The sequence below is a fragment of the Accipiter gentilis genome, chromosome 10 (assembly GCF_929443795.1).
Source record: "Accipiter gentilis chromosome 10, bAccGen1.1, whole genome shotgun sequence".
Taxonomy (NCBI): Eukaryota; Metazoa; Chordata; class Aves; order Accipitriformes; family Accipitridae; genus Astur; species Astur gentilis.
In genome coordinates, this window is record NC_064889.1 from 15,777,382 (window position 1) to 15,797,682 (window position 20,301).

General features: G+C 34.9%; 1 protein-coding gene across 2 annotated transcripts in view; it reads left to right on the forward strand.

The window, feature by feature from the left end:
• The window catches only part of EFL1 (elongation factor like GTPase 1), an 82,578-nt gene that overhangs the window by 884 nt on the left and 61,393 nt on the right, over nt 1–20,301 (forward strand). For both annotated transcript variants that reach the window (XM_049812519.1, XM_049812520.1), the window contains exons 3-12: nt 615–682; nt 879–963; nt 2,390–2,523; nt 3,146–3,283; nt 4,181–4,395; nt 8,811–8,934; nt 9,833–9,909; nt 10,056–10,192; nt 11,590–11,712; nt 14,285–14,384. In XM_049812519.1, the coding sequence (XP_049668476.1) occupies nt 615–682; nt 879–963; nt 2,390–2,523; nt 3,146–3,283; nt 4,181–4,395; nt 8,811–8,934; nt 9,833–9,909; nt 10,056–10,192; nt 11,590–11,712; nt 14,285–14,384 (1,201 nt within the window). The remainder of the gene's footprint in view (nt 1–614; nt 683–878; nt 964–2,389; nt 2,524–3,145; nt 3,284–4,180; nt 4,396–8,810; nt 8,935–9,832; nt 9,910–10,055; nt 10,193–11,589; nt 11,713–14,284; nt 14,385–20,301) is intronic.

Below are 20,301 nucleotides of genomic sequence, written 5' to 3' on the forward strand. Positions count from 1 at the left end.
TGGTCGCTGTTTTGAAGTAGTGGGTTTTCACGGATTTAGCTTTAAACTGTCCTGATTCTGAGAAGTAAAATTGTTTTATGCACATTTCTTTTGTCCTGATGCAGCTTATCTTTTGGAACTTAAGAGAGCGTTGCACTGTAATAATTTGGAATAGTTGAAACTGAACGTTTTCTACATTTGAGATGCTGAATGTTGGCATGAATTAAATATATGCGTGTGTGAGGTAGGCTGTTGTACTTCTGTGTTTACTTAATGGAAGAAGTTCGTTACGTAGGTGGAAATAATAAATGCTCATTTTAGGACACAAATCTTTCCTCTAATTGCATGATATATTGAGATTCTGATGTAGTGTTTGTTATTTCAGCTGCTTTTCTGGTCATGACAGGTAAGGTTGCATCCACTCTTCAAAAATAAGTTTGTGTGCACCTGACAGGTGAAGTTGAATAATTGGATTTATTTTTTTCTAAATTAGCTTGTTACTTTTGTGGCATTTTAAAGCCTTTTGTAATGTTGATATCTCAGAACACTAGATGTTGCCAGTATTCATAATAATGTCGCATCTTTTTCTGTTGTCTGTATTAATTTAAACTAAGTACTTTTATTTTTCTTTTCAGGTAAAACTACTCTAGCTGATTGTCTAATATCTAGCAATGGAATAATCTCTAGCCGCTTGGCAGGAAAGGTAGAGTTATACTGTCATTTTTAACAAAAATCTGGTGTGTACATGCTAGCATTGTAAATCAGTGATAAGTGAGGAAATTCCATTCCTAGTCTTGCTAAACCTCATTTTCTTGCAATTGTACTCTTTGACAGTTGATAAGTAACTTGTGAAGATAATTCTACAGATTTATCACCACTTCTTTTGTTTTTGTACTCAGCTGAGATATCTAGACAGTAGAGAAGATGAACAGATCCGAGGAATAACAATGAAATCTAGTGCAATTTCATTGCATTTTGTGAAAGGTAAGTTGTTGATGCTGGCAAGTATAAACTTTAATACATATTTTTGTTATTTTCCCTGTCTTTTCATCGTTGCTGTTGAGATCTTTTTGTATGCAACTTTTACTTTTGTGGGTCTCAGTGTTAGGCCATGATTCTGCAAAGACATAGGCATGTATTCAACTGTTAACTGAGATAATCGAGTTCCATCTCAGGGTTAGGAAAACCATCTTCAATCATATCTCAGAGTGAAGCCAATTAGAATAGTTGCTTTTGTCTTTTAATTTTAGATCTAAATCTTTATATTTTGACCTTAAGTCTTGATATAATGTCACTGAGAGGTAAGATCTTCTTTCAAAAACCAACAAATTTTTAAATGATTTTGTACAGTCTTATCTTTACTGTACTTCCATGTTAAGGTGCCTGTTATACTCTGCTATAAATTGTTCAGGTTTTTTTTTTTTATGTTGTAGTTACGGTTTCATCTCTGTTATGACTCCATGTTCCTCCCCAGTCTTTTACTCAGCTAGGTGAATGAAAAAAATGAGATACATTATTAACAGGCTTGTGCAGAAAAAAGAATAACAGAAAAATTGCATGAACAGAAAAGCCACTATTAGTCTTTCCATTTCAGCTACAGCTGACTATAAAAAATAGCTGAAACTAATGATTTTCCAGCTAAGTATTGTAAACTGTGGCTGGTTTATTGTTGACTCTGAAATGACCTTACTTTTAATGGTTAGAACCTGTTATATCTGTTGTTTTTCTGTTGTATTGAAATTTAGGCTCTAACGCAACCTCTTAAACAGGAAAGTTGTTTGATCTTATTTTGATTATGGCTGATGGTAAATGCAGTGAGCTCATAAAAAGTTGAGTAGAGTCTTCTCTAAGCAGAATTTTTTTGGGGAGTAGCGTAGAAAATGTTGAAAACTTCACCTGTAGTGATATATTGAAGATATTTTAGTAGTATGGAATCAAAAAACATGTTTTGAAAAATCACAAGGATGAAATGAGGCATTTTATCAAGAATATAGGGTTTATTTTTATGATAGTCTGTCATGATTTATCTTTAAAATGCAGACTGTAGCATAGTTGACTTGTGTTTTAGCTAGTGATGTATTTGTAGTGCTGCTATGAGCTTGTTCAGGGTTAGGGTTTTTCTTTTTTGTTTGGTTAGCAGGTGTGGTTCTGTTTTTAATTTTCCAAAGTTAGCGGGGCATTGAAAGATGAAGATTGGCATTAAGAATGAAATTAAAACAAATTAGGTACAAGCTGCTAGATGTTATGCTGCTGACAGTCTTCCTGTCCTACTGGACTTTTTTTTAAGTATAAGGGTTACTGCAGATTTGGTGTTTAGAAATTAATAACAGCTTAAACAGTATAACCACATGGCTGAAAGCAAGTATTTTTGAAAACTGTTCTGAAATATTAATTTATTGTTTGATCCTAGGTGATCAGGAGTATCTGATTAATTTAATAGACTCCCCAGGGCACGTGGATTTTTCTTCAGAAGTATCTACTGCTGTCCGACTCTGTGATGGTTGCATCATAGTGGTGGATGCTGTTGAAGGAGTCTGTCCACAGGTGAAATAAAGTATATTAATTAGAGAAAGGGGGTAGAGAAGACAGAGTAAGCAAAGTCTTAAGTGTATTATGTGGAAAAAAAGATGAGCTGGTTTAAGAAGTTTCGTAAAACTTCTAATAAATGACAATGTACTTGAGGTATGAAAGAGGGTAGTTAGTTTCATAGCTGTGCTGAAAGACTGAGCAACACTGGTGAATGGGTTTAGTGATATAGGGTTGAAACAGTGAGTATGCAATTTTTCAGGTAATGGAATATTTATATAGAGAAGAAATAAACATCTTAAGGGAAATAATTTAATATCTTTACTTGTGCTTTTAGGGTATTGAAAGTGGAAAAATACACAAAATAACTGCTTTTTTCATGGCTTACTTTTATAAAGACAGGTTATTTTGCTGTTGTGGGTGTTTTCACCATGATATTCTGCCATTCTGCAGAATTCTGTAATAACTGTAATAACTATGTACTATGGGAGTCAAATTTCTGGTTTGAATGTCAACCTGTCCTTTATTATATGTTTAATTAAATTTTAAAATTGTATTGTCATTTTCGTTAACATTCCATCTCTTTTGTATTATCAAGCTTTCTGTAATGGATTTTTTTTAACTATTTCCTTCTTAATAGACTCAAGCAGTTCTACGGCAAGCATGGCTAGAAAATATACGTCCAGTATTGGTGATTAATAAAATCGATCGCTTGATTGTGGAGCTCAAGCTCACCCCTCAGGAAGCATACTTGCACCTTAAGAATATCTTAGAACAGGTATTCGTGCTATAGTATCATGTTCACAAGGCAGATTTTGTTGAGTGTTTTTTCTTCCCCCTTTTCTCCATTCTTGAATTGAGAGACTGTAATTTTCATGCCTTATAGCTGGAAGAAATTTAGTGCAGCAGAACCAGTTTTTTCTTACTTTGCAGGATGAAGCACTGTAACATCTAGTCTAACTTTTAACATTGAGGTACATTTTATTTCTAGTTGGTTTTGAAGTTCATTCAGAATGCCCATTATAGAGAAAAGAGCATTAAATGCTTCTTGATAGGTCATCAGGAAGAGTCTTCATTTTTAGAAATAATATGCTGAATGTTTTGTTATTCTCATTAAATTCCTTAAAATTCTTTGAAGGTAGACAAATAATATCTTTAGGCTGCTCCTGATATTGATGGATTTATGCAGGGATAAAGTTAATTAATCTTTTCAGTTGCAAGTTAAGTTGCCTTCAAACTCTGCTCCCCACTCCCCACCCCCCACCTCCCCCCTAGCCCCTAGCTTACTTTTAAGCACTTATCTACCTGGTTTCCCTTTGTTGTTTGTTGGCAGTAACAAGTTCCTATTTCACCATTCCTTGTTCTGAGAGACAAAGTGTATTACGCATGATATTCTAGATCTGATTCAGTCCTGAAGCGGTTGACTTTGACTTGGAAAGTACATGGTGTTTAAGTCAAAATGTTAGTCTTGTCAGACTCCTGTTGTCTTCGAATGGGCAGGATTAGATACACAAGGTCTGTGTTTCAAATTGCAAAATGAATCACAGGCATGCTATCTGGTTAAAAAAAACCCCACCTCTTCTATATTTTGGAGTGTGTGGGGAATTGCATTTTAATTGCAATGGTTGTGAAAGAGTGAATGAATCTTAGGATGTTTTTACATATTCTTCTGTAGATCAATGCAGTCACTGGAGCACTCTTTACCTCTAAAGTCTTAGAAGAAAGAGCTGAGAAGGAAACAGAAAATGAAAGTATTTCAGACACTGCAACAGGAGATCAAATTTATGACTGGAGTGCTGGATTGGAAGATACTGATGATTCACATCTTTATTTTTCACCAGACCATGGAAATGTGGTGTTTGCCAGTGCAATTGATGGCTGGGGTTTTGGGTAAGTCTGGGATTTAGTTACTGACTTTTTATATTTTATTTTTTTAATTGATTACTGATTGAAGTATTTTAATTGATTGAAGTATTTTCAGTTACTTCATATTTCTAAAGTTGTTTTTTATATTTTTCTATGATACACAACTGAATATAATCAGTTCTAATATATTATTAACCCTGGACAGCTGAAAATACTATCAGCTTTGTCATCTATGTGACAGGGACCATTGTTTTACTTACACAGCAGCTGCTGAGCCCACTGCAGTGTCCAGCCTAGCCTGGTAAACTGAGTATTTTATTAGTTGCTGGCATTTGATAGGCTGTAATAGACTAGGCAAAAAACTGTGGCAGTACAGAAAGTGTTTCACAAGTAGATTAGACTTTCCAGCTACAGGGACAGTGGTGTTCGTAACAAGCCTAAGACCGGCAACTGGCATCAGGGCAGCAGTTTCAGCTGCCCAGTTCAGTCTAGCACAATTCTGGGTCACAGCATTACTGTGATCTGTTTTTTATGTACCACACTTTGACTTGTCCTTGAAATTATGTAGTTGTCCTGAAGTGTTTATACTCATCAGTCTTAATCTAGCTTTTTTCTGTTCTTCATTCAGGTGCATTTTTTATCTCATTACCTAATATCTTTATATTTCTGTTTCGGGAGGTTGCTAAATAACAGTGCAGAGATGCTTAAGTAAGTGTAAGAATTTGGGGATAGAACAATTTCAGAAAACTTTCTGGATTACTGATTTGAGTTTGTGATCAGTTCTGTTTTTCAATCCTTTTCTTAGTAGTTAGTTTGAAAGGGCAGCAGGCTTCTGTAAAGATTACACATGTTCTGATTGCTAGCCACAAGGTGGAGTCGTTGTCTTCATCATGAAAATATAATTAAAAAGTTATACTCAGTAATACAGTGCATGTCTTTAATATTGCAAAACCTGTAAAAAAAGTCAGCTAAAAAAGTCTGCTCCAGGTTTTTTAAGTCAAAGTTAAGCTCTTAAATAAGGTTTCATACGTAGTTTGTAGTCTAATGCAAACATTTTTTTATCGCTGCAGAGGAAAGGGAAAATAAAACAGGCTATTTTAGTTTAATTATCTGTCATCAATAATAACAATTTATAAAAAGAAAAATCAGAGTATGAGTGTGTAAGGAAATTGAAAACAAATCTTCAAATTCGGAAATGTCCTTTAGTCTGAAAGATCTTTTCATAGACGATGTGAACGAGGGGAGACCTTTTCATTTCTGAAGGCTAGAGGCGGTTTTCTGATACTTTCGGTGGTCTGTACATTAACACACATCTTATCTGAAGTCCTCAATTCCCATATGGTGCCCACAGTCACACTTCTGTTTTATGATGTGCAGGGAAACAGTATTTTGATTTCTGTAGGCTTTAGCTTTCCTGTCTTGTAACTTTTCACTGAAACTCCATGGAAAAAATGGATTATGATTGTAAATTGTTACACAGAGTATTTGGGATGCAACTGTTACAAACTTGAACAAGTTCAGAGTCAGAATATGAACATGTTCTTTAGCAGGTGTTGAAATGATTTAGAGTTATCTGCTGGTTTTGACCTGTATGGATAAAGATTGGGCAATTTCCACCTTATTTTTGTTTTGGCTACAGACAAAGCCTGTGGAAGGGAATAAATGAAAACAAAAAGCTAAGTTTTTCTTTCGGGAAGTTCAAAGGTGGCCTAGGTTTGGCATTAGTATTCTAAGTATGCTGCCAGGGAATGCTAAACATTAAGAAAAATGTTTCTTAAGAAAATAACAACAGTGGAGTGCTTTGTTACAATAAGTAGAATTATAAGTTCAAAAGCAATTTAGAAGCTGTTTCCTTAGATCAAGCTACTTGATATTTGCAAGTAAATGATCAACTATTAAGATTTTATAGGTTATGGAACTGCATTCTGATATAAGCATGTGGTCATAAACACCGGATGATCACCTTAGTAATGAGAAAGCAAGCATGTTGTTCTTAAATGGTGGGTGAATAGAATGGTTATTTTTGTAAAAGTGAGATTTCAGATAGTTACCTTCCTTTCATGAATTTTTTTTTCCTCTGATAATTTCTCTGCAAATAGAATTAAATTTCATACATATGTGGCAGAAAATTGGTTTGTTTCTGCAGCTCAGAGGTTTAGCAAAAAATACTTCAATTTGAACTGTTTGACACGAGTTTACTTTCAGATGTACTTCCAGGTTATGTATCTAATTTCCAATAACATTGGTGTGTATACAGAGTAGTGGAGAAGAAAATTTCTCTAAAACAGTGCTTAGGGCTTCAGAGTGCTTTTTGTTGTTTTCAGAGATAATACCTTCTGTTAATTTTCTTTTTTTAATTATTTTTTCCCCAAAGCTTTTAGCACTTGTGATATGTTACTGACTGATATTTCTCCAGAGTAGAATGTGTGATAGATGATTAATGATATATGCTAGGGTAATCTGAAGTGGAATGATAACTGGTCAAGCTTTAGTTGTTTCTTTGTATTTGCTATGTCCCTACCACTTGAAATGCTTGTCAAATGGCTTGAACCTTACTTGCAGAGTTTCTATAAGGCTGAAATCTAAATATTAATTGTAATTTAGCTTCAAACAGGGGGGAAGAAATGGGCCAGATATGATCTGTCCTTATTTTTGTGATTGGTATATTGGTATACTAGAGAGGACTGCGACTTACTGCTTATTCTTTGCCAATAATATACTGGTACAAGATGAACTTAAAAAACTTACAATGCTTTTTATCGAATATGAGACTAAAAACCATGTTTGCTAAGATTCCCCAAACTTTAATCCCCTTCTGCTTCATATGTTGAAACCTTTTAAAGATCATATTAATTGGACTATCCATGTACAATATTGTATCTCGGCCAAAAACATTTATGCATCTGACTTAGGCAAGGAGTGTTAGTATTCTGCTGCTGGGTCTGGATCAAACTGTTTATACATTACACAGTAGACTAATTTGTGTTAATCTATTCTCTATCTCACAAAATGTGCTTACGGCTTGGACAAATAACAGGACTCCTATCTGCTAGTTTTCTTATTTGTACCTGTCCTAATTCTCCATTTTTTCCCTCACATCCTGAAAATGTTGTAATGTATTTGTTGAAGCTGAATGAGGATTGTTGGCTTTCTGATACTACTTTGTTTCTTATGATGAACTGGTGGGCCCTGGTTCTGATAAATCATGTAAGGGGCGGTGGGGGAGAAGGAACATTTTCCTTAATTAGTTTCAAGGGGTACTTCTGGACTACAAGCAGTACTATGTGGTGAAATACAAATCCTTAATTGGGGCAAGCCTTGACTGCTATTACATGGTTGTGGGTTCTGTTCCTAAAGGTATTATGATTTGTCATGGCAGAAAAAATTAAGCCATTAGGCAGTGCAAGCCTTATCCGGTGAAGTTAGTACATTTGCCTTTCTCATAATCCTCAAGTGTTGAAAAACACCATAAATACATATGCAGGAGTTGCTGGCACAAGAATCTTAAAGGTTCTGCCCCAGTTCAGAGTTTGGGGTAGTTTCTGGGAAAAAAAAAATATCTCCTTTTAGGTCTTAGTTCAGAACTCACAGCTTATGTCTTGCTGATATGAGCAGGTCTTTTTTTAGGTGTGTAGAAATTTAAGAATTCTGGATTTCAAAGAACAGATGATCAAATGTCATTGTTCTGTAAATGGGATTGTTCTGATTGTAAATGTATATTTTTGTTTCTGCCTGCACAGGGAACAAATGTGGAATTTTTTCTATTACCGCTTACTGAACATTGTCAGCAAGGAAGCCATAGAATGTTCAGGACTCCCTCTTTAGGTCATAAGCAGCCTGCTTTTATTAACTCATGGGGACCATTGAACAACACAATTGGCTTTATAACACAGTTATGGCATTACCATTTTTATATTATTTTCTGGGGTTTATTGATTATTAAAGAAATGATTCAAACAACAAGAAGTGCCCTAAGTTAATTTAAAAAATAATCACCACCATCTGATAGCTCAAGTGTGGCTCAAAACAATACTTGGTTTTTAACTTGTACCATTCTGGTCACAGACCATAGTTAAATGTGTCATTGGACATCTTTCATAGAATGAATTTGAGAGTCATCTACATAAATATTTAGAATTTTTGTATTATGCTTTTGAGTTTTTTTTTTACTGGAGAGGTAGTACAGAAATATTTATTGAAGCTTGAAACTGACTTAAACCAAAATCGTACAAATACTTCTGATGTTTTTGAGCTGTTATGACTAAATATTTTTGCAGGTGTAACAATGTGAGCTAAAGTGAAGATGATTGGAAAAATGGGAGTAAAACAAGAATTTGAGATTTGTGTGTGATTTTCACGTAAGCTCTCTGTTGCTTTGGCTGATAAGCACATGTAAACAGCATGACACTTTTATCAAGATGCGTTTTGTTTCCTTTCAGCATTGAGCATTTTGCCAAACTGTACAGCCAAAAGATTGGTATTAAGCCTGGAATACTTCTGAAGACTTTATGGGGAGATTATTATCTAAATACAAAAGCAAAGAAGATAATGAAAGGTGATCAGGTAGGGAGGTTGTCAGAAATATTACCTGGTTTTTATTTTGTTTTGTTTTATTCTGTTCCTCATGGTGTATTCTGAAAATTGACCTCAGTACCTTTTCACTCAACATCAGTGGAGGTATAAAGTCACTAGGATAGCCTTGCATCAGCCCTTGGAGAAGAGAACATTCCAAAATTGACCATTCAAAAGTGATATGGAGGAAATATCATCTAACAATGCTCACAGTTGCTCTTAAGTATCTTTGTTCACAAAATAAGGGACACTCCAGTTTCAAGGATTCAGTGTGGACTGGAACACACAAGATGAATGGAAGACTTAACAATGTAGAAATGAGAGCAATGAGTGGGTTTCTGTCTTACTTGAAGAGTCCTTCAACAGCTAGGGATTTAGGATACTCATGTTTAGCTTAGGATTTAGGATTTTAAAAAAATCTTTTTTGCCTTAGTGAAATCCCATTCAATGCTGTATTGAAACCCTGGCCTGAAAACTACACTTTTCTTGCATTAAGTGTGTCACCACTAAAACTTAAGGGAGGAGAAGGGAGTTTCCCTATATTCATTTAGTGATGGGTTTTTTGTGTTTTCATAGATGAGGATTAATAGTTATAAAAAGGGTGATAACCAGGCTCAAGGTAGAAATCTTCTGTATTTATCAGGTTCTTTCTCTGAAATTGAAACGCTTCTACTTCACTTTTAAATTTCGTGGCGTTTTTTTGCCTTATACCATTCTTATAAGACAGACTTTTGAAGTAGTGATCTTGTGTAGAAACAGATAACTGTCTTGATTTTTAATAAAGGGTTTACATGCTCCCTGTGAAAATGGTCAGGTAAAAGTGCTGTCTTAAGCCTATTGTAAAAGTGAGGAATTGCTGGTAATTAGCTCTATGTTTATTTTCTACCAGTCAAAAGGAAAGAAACCTTTATTTGTGCAGTTGGTGCTGGACAACATATGGAGTCTGTATGAAGCTGTTATGAAAAGGTGAGAAGATCTATGAAGTTTTCATGGAATCTCTTTTCATGTGCTATAGTGATATTTTTTTTTTAAATACTCAGACAAGAAATGTTGTAGATGCTTGTTATGTATTGGTACTGTGGTTTTTTATCTATTTATTATTTTCCTTACAGAGACAAAGAAAAAATTGAAAAGATAGTCACGTCTTTGGGATTGAAAATTGGTGCACGGGAGTCACGGCATGCAGACCCTAAAGTTCATCTTAATGCCATTTGTAGCCAGTGGCTACCAATATCAGATGCAGTCCTCTGTATCCTTAACAAAGATAGTACTTTTGGTTCTATTGTCAGTTCTCAGACTTCAAAGAATGCTCACATATTTCAGTATTTGATTTGGTATGATTTGTTCTCTTTTTTCACATCTGTGCCTTTCACATCCAGATAGCCTATGCTATCTGGACCTATTTCTCACTTGTAATTTTGTTACATATCTACAACTAGGCTTACATTTCTACCAAATTCATGTTTTTGCATGCATCCTTTTTTAAGGAAAATAAGTTATGAAACTGGAGGTAGTTTAACAATACACTTTCTTATGTAGTTATATATACAAATTTTAGTGTTTTTCCTGAAGGATAAGACAATCTCCTTTTTATAATAGTATCTTAGGTCTTCTGTCCATGAGCTTCTGTAAGTATCTGGTGTTATGTTTTAGGCATATAAATCTAAGATCAGCTGTCATGGTTTAACCCCAGCCAGCAACTAAGCACCACGCAGCCGCTCACTCACTCCCCCCATCCAGTGGGATGGGGGAGAAAATCGGGAAAAAGAAGTAAAACTCGTGGGTTGAGATAAGAACGGTTTAATAGAACAGAAAAGAAGAAACTAATAATGATAACACTAATAAAATGACAACAGTAGTAATAAAAGGATTGGAATGTACAAATGATGGGCAGGGCAATTGCTCACCACCTGCTGACCGACACCCAGCTAGTGCCCGAGCAGCGATTCCCTGCCCCCACCTCCCAGTTCCTATACTAGATGGGACGTCCCATGGTATGGAATACACTGTTGGCCAGTTTGGGTCAGCTGCCCTGGCTGTGTCCTGTGCCAACTTCTTGTGGCCCTCCAGCTTTCTCGTTGGCTGGGCATGAAAAGCTGAAAAATCCTTGACTTAGTCTAAACACTACTTAGCAACATCTGAAAACATCAGTGTGTTATCAACATTCTTCGCATACTGAACTCAAAACACAGCACTGTACCAGCTACTAGGAAGACAGTTAACTCTATCCCAGCTGAAACCAGGACATCAGCCTTTGCTGTTTGTCTGCTGTGTAGACGGGCTTCACATCGTTTATAATATAGTAAATATTATATTATAGTAGGTATGGTTAAAATATTGATATGTAAGTACTAATTCTATAAATCTTGCCCCAATTGTGCTATTCTTAGTTTCCCAGTTGTACATAGTGTGAGCCACCCCTACTTAACTATCCATTCTGCTCTTGGATAAATGCCAGAAATTGTTGCTGACTTGAGAGGGAGCTGTATGCACTGTAACAGACAAAGCTGGATTTTAGCTATCTCTTGTTGCTGGCAGTTAGCGCATGAGGTTGATGTAAAGAAACAAACATTGAAAGCATTTGTCTTCCTTTTATTTGCATTCAATAAGGAAATATAAGTATATATCCTTAGCAATGTGTTTTAGCCATGGTGTGTAATAAACTTCCCAGTCCTCTTGATATCACTGCAGAGAGAGTGGAAAAGCTGATGTGTGTTGGAGCTAGAACATTTGATTCTTTGCCACCAGAAACTCAGGAACTGAAAAATGGTGAGTAGGTGTTCTCCCATTAAAATGAAGGTGGTTTTGTTTGCCTTTGGATCATAAAGTGTGTAGTAATCTCTACTTAGATTTGTAATTACTTTACTTGTAGTAGCTTTGTTGATATTTGTCAGTGACATGTCATAGTATTACGTCTGATTTTTATGGCCATACATTTTTCTTCAATCCCATATATTCGTGGTTTTTAGACAACTCAAGCTGCAGGTGATGTGAAGTCTAAGACTCTGAAACAGGATTTTGGAAGGATATAAGGCTAATACTTGTTTTTAGTTCTAAACAGTAGAAGTTATCAGGTAATTGAGAATTGAATATTTTACCAACTTCTATATTAAAATCACTAATTTTTAGCCAGTAGGGGGTTTGAATTTGGGTTTCATTTTTACAAGTATATTGATTAACTAGGCCCAACTTTAGGTATTTTAAAATAAAAAACATTTTTTGTTGAATTTATTGCTAAGTAGTTTGTGTACTGAAAAGAAGTTGGTAAGATGAAGCTTAGCTGTTACTACAAATATTGTCATTAAGAATTTCTTCAACATTTCCATAGCTCAAGGCATAACTTGATTTCTTAGTTATTTCATAATATTCCAGAATGATAAAAGATTAGCAAAGAAAAACAAGAGCCAAAAGACTTCCAGGGCAAAAAGTATATTTTGTTACCCAGAGTGTTGAATGAAGATATGAAATCCTGGTATTTTGAAGTTAGTTTAAGTTTTGCCATCGATTTCACCGAGATCACAATTTCTCTGGCAGAGTCCCCAGCTTTAACTAAAGAGTTCCTCCTCAGGGAGGGTTTAGTAGTATATTCAGATGCTGTTGTGTTGATCACTGTGATGTCTATGTGAAAGTAAGCAAGAGGAAGTTTGATAATCACCAAGTCCTGTGCTATAAAATTGTAATAGGGGATGGAAAGACTGTGTTCAGTGATTTAACTTTGCTATAGGCTGTAAAAGAACTATATATAGGCAGTAATGAAAATAAACTTCTTGTACAGGATGCAGGAGAGCTCGTAAGATGCTCATAGTCCTTTTTCTATCTTTGAATTATTTATAAACATAAACTCTGTGTTCATGTATGTCCTTCATAAAAATTGTGATGGCTTGGAAAGGAGAATTTCTAGCGAGTTCTTTTCCTGAAAGAAAGATCAGAACTGCTGAAGCTGAATTAAGTATTTAGTGGAATTGAAAATCAAAGTTGAAACTGATGGTATGGGTGTAATGGACAGTGGTGAGCAAAGCTCATATTTCTGCATGTATATGTGGTAATCTCCTCTGTGGGGTAGGAAGTTCTATATAAAATCAAGTGATGTTTTTCCTCCAGATTTGGTAGTCTAAAAAACAATGTTCCCAGATTATCTTTTCAGATAGGTTTGTAGGGAACAAATAGACCTTATATGGATTATTTTGTTGTTCTGCAAACATTCTAACTGAACAGAATATAACAGAATGCTGTTTTGCTGTAGTAAGGTAGTAAATGTTCTCTGATATTTCAAGAGGTAGTTTAGTAAAAATTACAAGAAGATACCATGCTTAAGCTAGTAACAGTTAAAAGCATTTCTTAACTTTGTAAGTGTAGTGAAAAGTGTTTATCAAACAATATTTTGAAGAGAGCTTCAAGAAGTCTAAAGGGATGAGATACCAAATGTCAGTTTAAGACGAGATGTGAATGCCAAATTGACAGGCTGTTAGGACTTGTTTTCCATGGGTGAGGCAACTGATATTTTCATCCTTTACTGAACATTTAGAAACATTGTATTCTCCAAACAGTATTCAATACTGTATAAGTTAATTGGAAGAAATTTGCCTCTGTAAACTTGGATCTTACTGCTCTTGCTTATGAAAAAATAGTGTACTTCACATTTAGTGAAACTTGCTGATTTTTAGTAGTACTTTTGCACTTTATTTGCATAAGCACTTTACAATATAGTCTTTTCGTACATCAGACAAAAGTGAGAAGTGTAGAAGACAACAATTTATTTTCTATGTTGTTAGAAGTTTTGAATGGTATTGTGTCTGTTTTGGATTTGATAAAGTGTTCCAAGTTGTTTGAAAAAAGTAGTTTATGGGAATTTCTTGAGTATTTAATGATTTTTGTGTGGATCTTTCATCCTGTGAGGAATATCCATTCTTGCAGTTAAGTTGTTACAATTTTGTGAAGACATGAGTGTCTGGTCATTTGCAGGACTTCCTCCTTTAGATGGAAAGGAGGGAGAATACTTTGAGGTACTGAATAAATAGCTCAGTCTTAATGCTAAGCTGCTCTGTTTTTCATTCTAATCTAAACGAGCCTATGAACTCAACTTTTGATATCAAAAGAATATGTTTAGTTGGACTATATGTAGTTTGTTATGAAGAGTTCTATTTTTACAATTTTGCTCATTTAATTTTATTGTGAAACAGACTTGAAGATATAGGCAGTGTTATCAAATGATTAGGCTAGAATAATTTTCTACTTTTCCTGTTAATAAACAGCAATTCCTATAAAATTCATGGAAAGCCATAGTTTTGTTCCTACTGGTGGGAAAAAATTGTGCAAATAACTTCCTTTTATGTTTCTTCAGCTTTTATGAAATGCAGTAGTGAAGGAACAGCCCCGGTTATTGTCTTTGTTTCCAAAATGTTTGCTGTTGATGCAAAGGCATTACCACACAATAAACCAAGGTAAGAAAATGTAACATCTAACTTCCTGATCTACATAGATACTTTTAGGAAGAAAAGTTATGTTGCAAGTGTGGATAAATTGGTTTAGACCTGAGAAAATAATTCATTAATTCTTGAGATGCAGTAAAATCTTTTCAGCAAGTAGAGATTTTCTGAATGAGTTTGAGATGATTTGTTTAATCATATTAGTATTAGAAGATTTAGCAAATTTGGTGAGGAGTAAAAACACATTTGCTGGAGAATAGTACTTTTGTCCAAATATATCATCCTAATGCATACATTGTATGCTCTTTCAGGATGTTTCATTGAAAATATGATTGACTTGTAATGCTTTCTTAGTTTTTCAGTAAGGCTGTGGTGGCATGATCATAACAGCTTACGTTTATACCAAGAAATGCTTCCCATCAAATCTGGCATAATAGCTAAGTGACCATCCAGTCCCTTGCAAGTGCAAAATAAAATGGGTTAATTAAAGTAGTCTAAACCCATGACTAACTTTTTGCAGTGAACTGAAAGGCATTAATGCATTTCAAAAGATTTTCTTCTGGGAGGTCTGGAAGATTTTTTTATTACAGCTTTTTATTGTTTAATGACAGTCTTATTTTCTTTGAGGGACAGATCCTTCTTGATTTCGTTTCCCTGACATACTTAACTGCACTACTTTTAGCTGAAGCCATCTGCTTTTTTACAGAAGAAATGTACTTTTCTGTTGAGTTTATAAGAATGGGGTTCATCTCAATCTTTCATCCCTCTAAGCCTCTGGAGCATTTTCAGTAGTCAGCTTTTGTATTAACTGGCCATTTTATGTTTTTCTGGGATTGTCACTGTGCAGTGAAGTCATGTAGAAAATACTAACCTTTCTACTAAATTAGACTGATTGTGACTGTTAAATTGTTGTGCAAAAAATGGTACTGTTCCTGTAGTAATGTTTGAAAGCTTTATTACTATCTTAGGTTTTTCACACACTTCCTAGATTTACTTCAATTTTTTCTTACCACACTTATCTACGAATCTTCCACCAAAAATCTTTCCTGCACTAAGTTTGAATTCGGGGAAAAGATGCGTTGCATTTATGGATTGACCAGACACTAGGTGGTGCAGTTTTGCTTTGAATTCTGTCCTTAAATGTATCTGAAACAACAGTTCTTGCTCAGGTACTGGTGTAGCACAGCAGTGCCATTCCTGCTTTGTCTGCTTTCCTGGATATATACTCTAGTTACTGGAGAAGACTACACTGAGGCCATCACTTTCTGGCTGTTCTATCGCTGATAATGACCTGTTCTTTTATTTGTTGGGAGGATTGAGATTCTTTGACACGGTGAGGATGTAACATAGGGGCAAAGATGGCTTTTACATACACCAGACACAGAAAGCCTTGGATGTATTTTCAAGTTTTTAACCAAAATTTTGAAAAAAGCTAGCTACTGCAAGTCCTTCTTTGTTTTGTGTTGTGGTTTGTTGTTTGTTGGTTTTTTTCATTCTGTGTCAGTTGCTTATGAGCACTTTGCCTCATAGATAAACTCTCCTTCCATGTCTCCTCCGACATTCATCTTACATTTTTCATAGTGGGTTTTTTCTATTCTCCTTAGTCATCCCCCACCAGGAAGAGAGCTATTTTACATGTGTTGTTATATGCTATGTGTTAAACCTTTATTCTCTTAAAAGAGAGAACAAGTTCCCCAAATGGACAAAAGAATATTTTGAAGACATTTACCAGGTACTATGGTTCATAATGTGTATATGACCAGCTCCCTTTTTTTTGGAAAATGATGCATTCAGTGCAGAAGCTTATGCATTGTGACTTCTTGGTTGTATTTTCTCCTTAGATAAAAAAAACCACACTGCTCTCAATTTTATTGGTTTTCAGAATGCAAATACGATTGCATTTTTGCACTCTGATACATATTGTGTAACAAATCTGCAATTCTGGTCATCAATCTGGTTTGAAAAACCTAAAGATGTGTTCCGAGTTGGGTGAAGGATTCCAGTTGACTGATAGTCCAAGTAATGCAGAGCTGGTTCAAAATTCCAAACAAAATTTAGATAAAATAGGCTGTCTGTAGTAATATTGCAGAGCGTAAGGACTGTCCTGGGATTATTTCTGGGAGACTTTCGGCATATTGGTGATGACTGTAGACAATATGTCCTTTCTCCCTGTTTATTCAGTAAATTGAAAATTGTAGTGTCTTGCACTGTAGTTTGTGTGAAAAGTATTTCTTGCTAGCCTTAATATTAAATTATTCAATTAGTTACTAAATGGCTAGCATTAAAATGAAATCACATGACTGTTTTTCTTTGAGATAACCAGGCATTATCAGCACTATGTAATTTTGCTGATTAGCTAGTATTAACAGTTTTGTTTTGAAGTGACAGTTGGATTCCACATTTTGAAAAATAGTAAGATTGCTAAGAGTGTTTTTTCTTGATAATTTAATTGTTAATATTCTACAGGTAAGCTGTTCTTGAAGAAATCAGAAAAGGAGGTTAGTTTTAAAGAGGGAGGAAAGCTATCTCCATGAAACAAAGTATTTCTTTTGAAAACACAGCATTGTGTAAATGCGGTTCATAAGCACATGTTCTGAATTACATTGGCCACTGCGTGCTATTTACAGTTACACAGTGAAGATTGTGCTTAACAGAATTGAGTGATGGTTGTGTGGAGTGTGTGAGATCCAATATTTAAATCACCATTCCATGAGGATGCTTCATAAGAATGCTTGAACATAGGGAGGAACGAATAAGTACACAATGTTGATTAACAGTGGTTTCATGGTTACCTATTTAAGAACATTAATATATGTTATATGTTCCATTTACATGTTAATTTTTAGGAGCCATAACTGTGTTCTTGTGTATTCTGGTGTTTGACTGCTGGACCTATCAGCTAGGTTATTTGCGTCCTTTGGGGGGGTGGGGAAGGGAGTATTTTTAAGCATGTTAAAGCATGTAAAAAATCTGAGATTTTTCTCCAGTTTGGTTGTTTGGGTTTGGGGCGGGGGGGGGTTGTTTTGTTTTGTTTTGTTTTTGGCAAGTTTGGCAAGACACGTATTCTTCTACGTCCAGATGAAAAAAAGTAGATCCATGCTACTGTCTCTTTCTTTCCTTTTGTAAGGTAGTATTGGGTAATCTTACCTTTTTGTAAATTTCTTGGAAGCTGTGAATTGACCTTGCAGTTTTTATAGTTTGTCTTATTTCTGCCATCTGCTTTTCATACTTTTTAAGCATAGGTTGGGGAAAGCAAAAAGCTCTTCTAAGTCCAGGGTGTACAGTAAATGATAACGAAGGGTGGATTTTTAATTAAAACAACGTCCTTTGAGACTGCTGTTGGCAACTAATATCTCCTAGAAGGTGACTTTAAAAATTAATAGATTCTATACTAAAACTGCTATGTTTTTGCTTTTACTGTTTAAATAGCTAAGTTTGTCAGCTGTTAAAACACTAGAATACATGGGAAAATAATTTGTGGTCAGGTTACAACAGGTTGGCAGTTTATATTTATCTTTCATTGGAAAGATTTGAAACTTGACTTTTATATGGTACCAGTATGTCCCTGAGTTTTTATTAGGTTTTTCTAAAGAAAGGAGAATTGTGCGCATATGTTTTGTCTTCCAGTTTCTTCTGTCTGAACTTCTGAAATTATTTGCTAATTCCAACCAAATCAGATGAAGGTGTGAATTTTCTGAAAATTGGTGGTTGGGCAGAGTAGACAAACAGATTAGGACGCCTGATAGGAGAGTGTAGGGTGATCTTCTTCTTTTTAGATATTAAAATAACCAAACCAAAACCAGTAGGAAATAGGGCCATATTGGCTTCTTTTGGAGCTACTTGCTTTATGTAATGAGGCCATGGTTATTTGATGATGTCTGTGGTTATTTATTCTCAAGTATTGCTGTGTGCAGAATTAGGTGTTCATTCAGCATATGCTGTTTCTTTCTCTCTAGTAGTGTTTTACATTGAACTGCAGTCTAAAACAGAATGGTTGAGTGTAGGTGTATAAATAAAAGCAGAGCTTGGCATTTAGGTACAGAGTATAAATGTTCCCATTTGCTCTTCCTGAAGTTCAGAATTCTGTCTTTATCTAACACAGTGTAGAGAGATGTTTAGTAATTGGGTACGATTGCTTTCAAGTAGTTTTAGCTGTTGCTATGTGTATTTAATATAAAATACTGAGAAAATGTAAATCAGATATCAGATGTTTGTTATGATGAAATCCTCTGTTAACTTACTAGAGCTTTATATATAAGTGTCACAGTGATGTGATGCAATGGCAGCAATGGGAGGCAAACCATATGTGTTATTTCAAGTCCATCGTTCTTAAAGTCCTGCTGAATAATGTAAATAGAGTACACTAAAGAAATTCCATTTCTGCTTTTCAGTGGTAATAAAGAAAAGGGTATTGACCAAATAATCTGATGTACTAAAATTGTGTTTCATGACTGTACTAGGGGATATAAAATACAATACCCTTACCATTTTCTTCCGGATAATGTGAAAGGTACTTCTTTCTCCTCAGTCAGGTTGAAATCAGGATTATTTTTTTTTCTTAGGTGTCATCATAAAAATAGGCACTTTCCCATACAATTCTGCTTGCAATTATGATGATAATTGTTTCTTTGTTTTGTGGTACAGCTTGTTTGCATGTCTTAAACCAACAGATTGTAGTGTACTTTGTTTCCTTTCTAAAGTTTCCTAAAAAACTGTATTGGAAAAAATGTAAATCCTGTGATTTTTGCCCAGACTTCAGCTAAAAAGACCTTACATTGTCTTGATCAAAAGGAAAGAACCCTTACAAAGCTCCAAGCTCTGTGAGAAATTACTATCTTCTTGCAAGTAAATTAATTTTTATGTTTAAAGGCAACATGACTTTCAGAGACTTCACTGTGATCTGAACCCATCATTTTCTGTTTGCATTAGTAATAGTTTGTTCAAAAATGTAGTTAGTGCATTAGAAATGAATATGGCATGAGTCACCTGAACAGCCTGTCAGATTTACAGGCTAACATCTGAAGATGGCACCCAGTCATATAATTAAGAGTCATATATGCTTTTCAAAAATTAAAAAACCTACTTATGGTTGTTGTGAAATAAATTTGACTGTAACAGTATGCATTTTTAATCCAGCTAAGACCTTTGGAACTGATCTAAGAGAGGAATATGTAGTAATGGATGAAATTTGAATCTCTGGACATGATTTAGTTTGTGTAATTGTAAGCTTAAGAGAGAAAAGCTTGTCACATTCTGGAAGAGTTTTACTTCAAGGTTCTTCTTTCTTTATTGCACATTTAGTATATGAGATAAACCAAAGGTCAGTATATCCGTCAAGAGTGTTTTTCATGGCAGTGTATGACCTTTTGATATCGGTATCTTAGTTTTCTTACATATTTCAGAATGAATGATAATTGCTATGTAATATAATACAAAACAGTTATCGAGTATTCCCCTTTCCAGGAACCCTGGAAGATTGTTGTATGAGACTTTATGTAAGTTCTGATTTGGATGATTTTCAGTTGTTCATTTCTTTTCTACTGTGAATGCCTAGTGCTTTCAGTTGCAATAGAAAACATAGCAAATAATCTTAGTACTTGTACATTAGTTTGTGAATGGAAATAGCTCTATAGGCATTAAGCAGTTTAATCCAGAAATTAATGAACTTCAGAAGGATTAGGAAGACCACTGGACATACTGTGTGCTGAATTGTAGCAAATAAGCTGCACTTGACAGGGCTGTCCGTAGGGATGCTGTTGTCAGAAGTCTTCCAGTGCCAGATGGTGAGCAGAACAGCAGCCAATGATTTAACTAGAACTTAATTCTGAAGAGCAGAGTCATGAAGAGTAATCCAGAAGATTCTCTATAAATTACTTGGATTTAAAGATGTTAACAGAAATTACCCCCTTAGCTTCATGAAGTCAAGCACGTG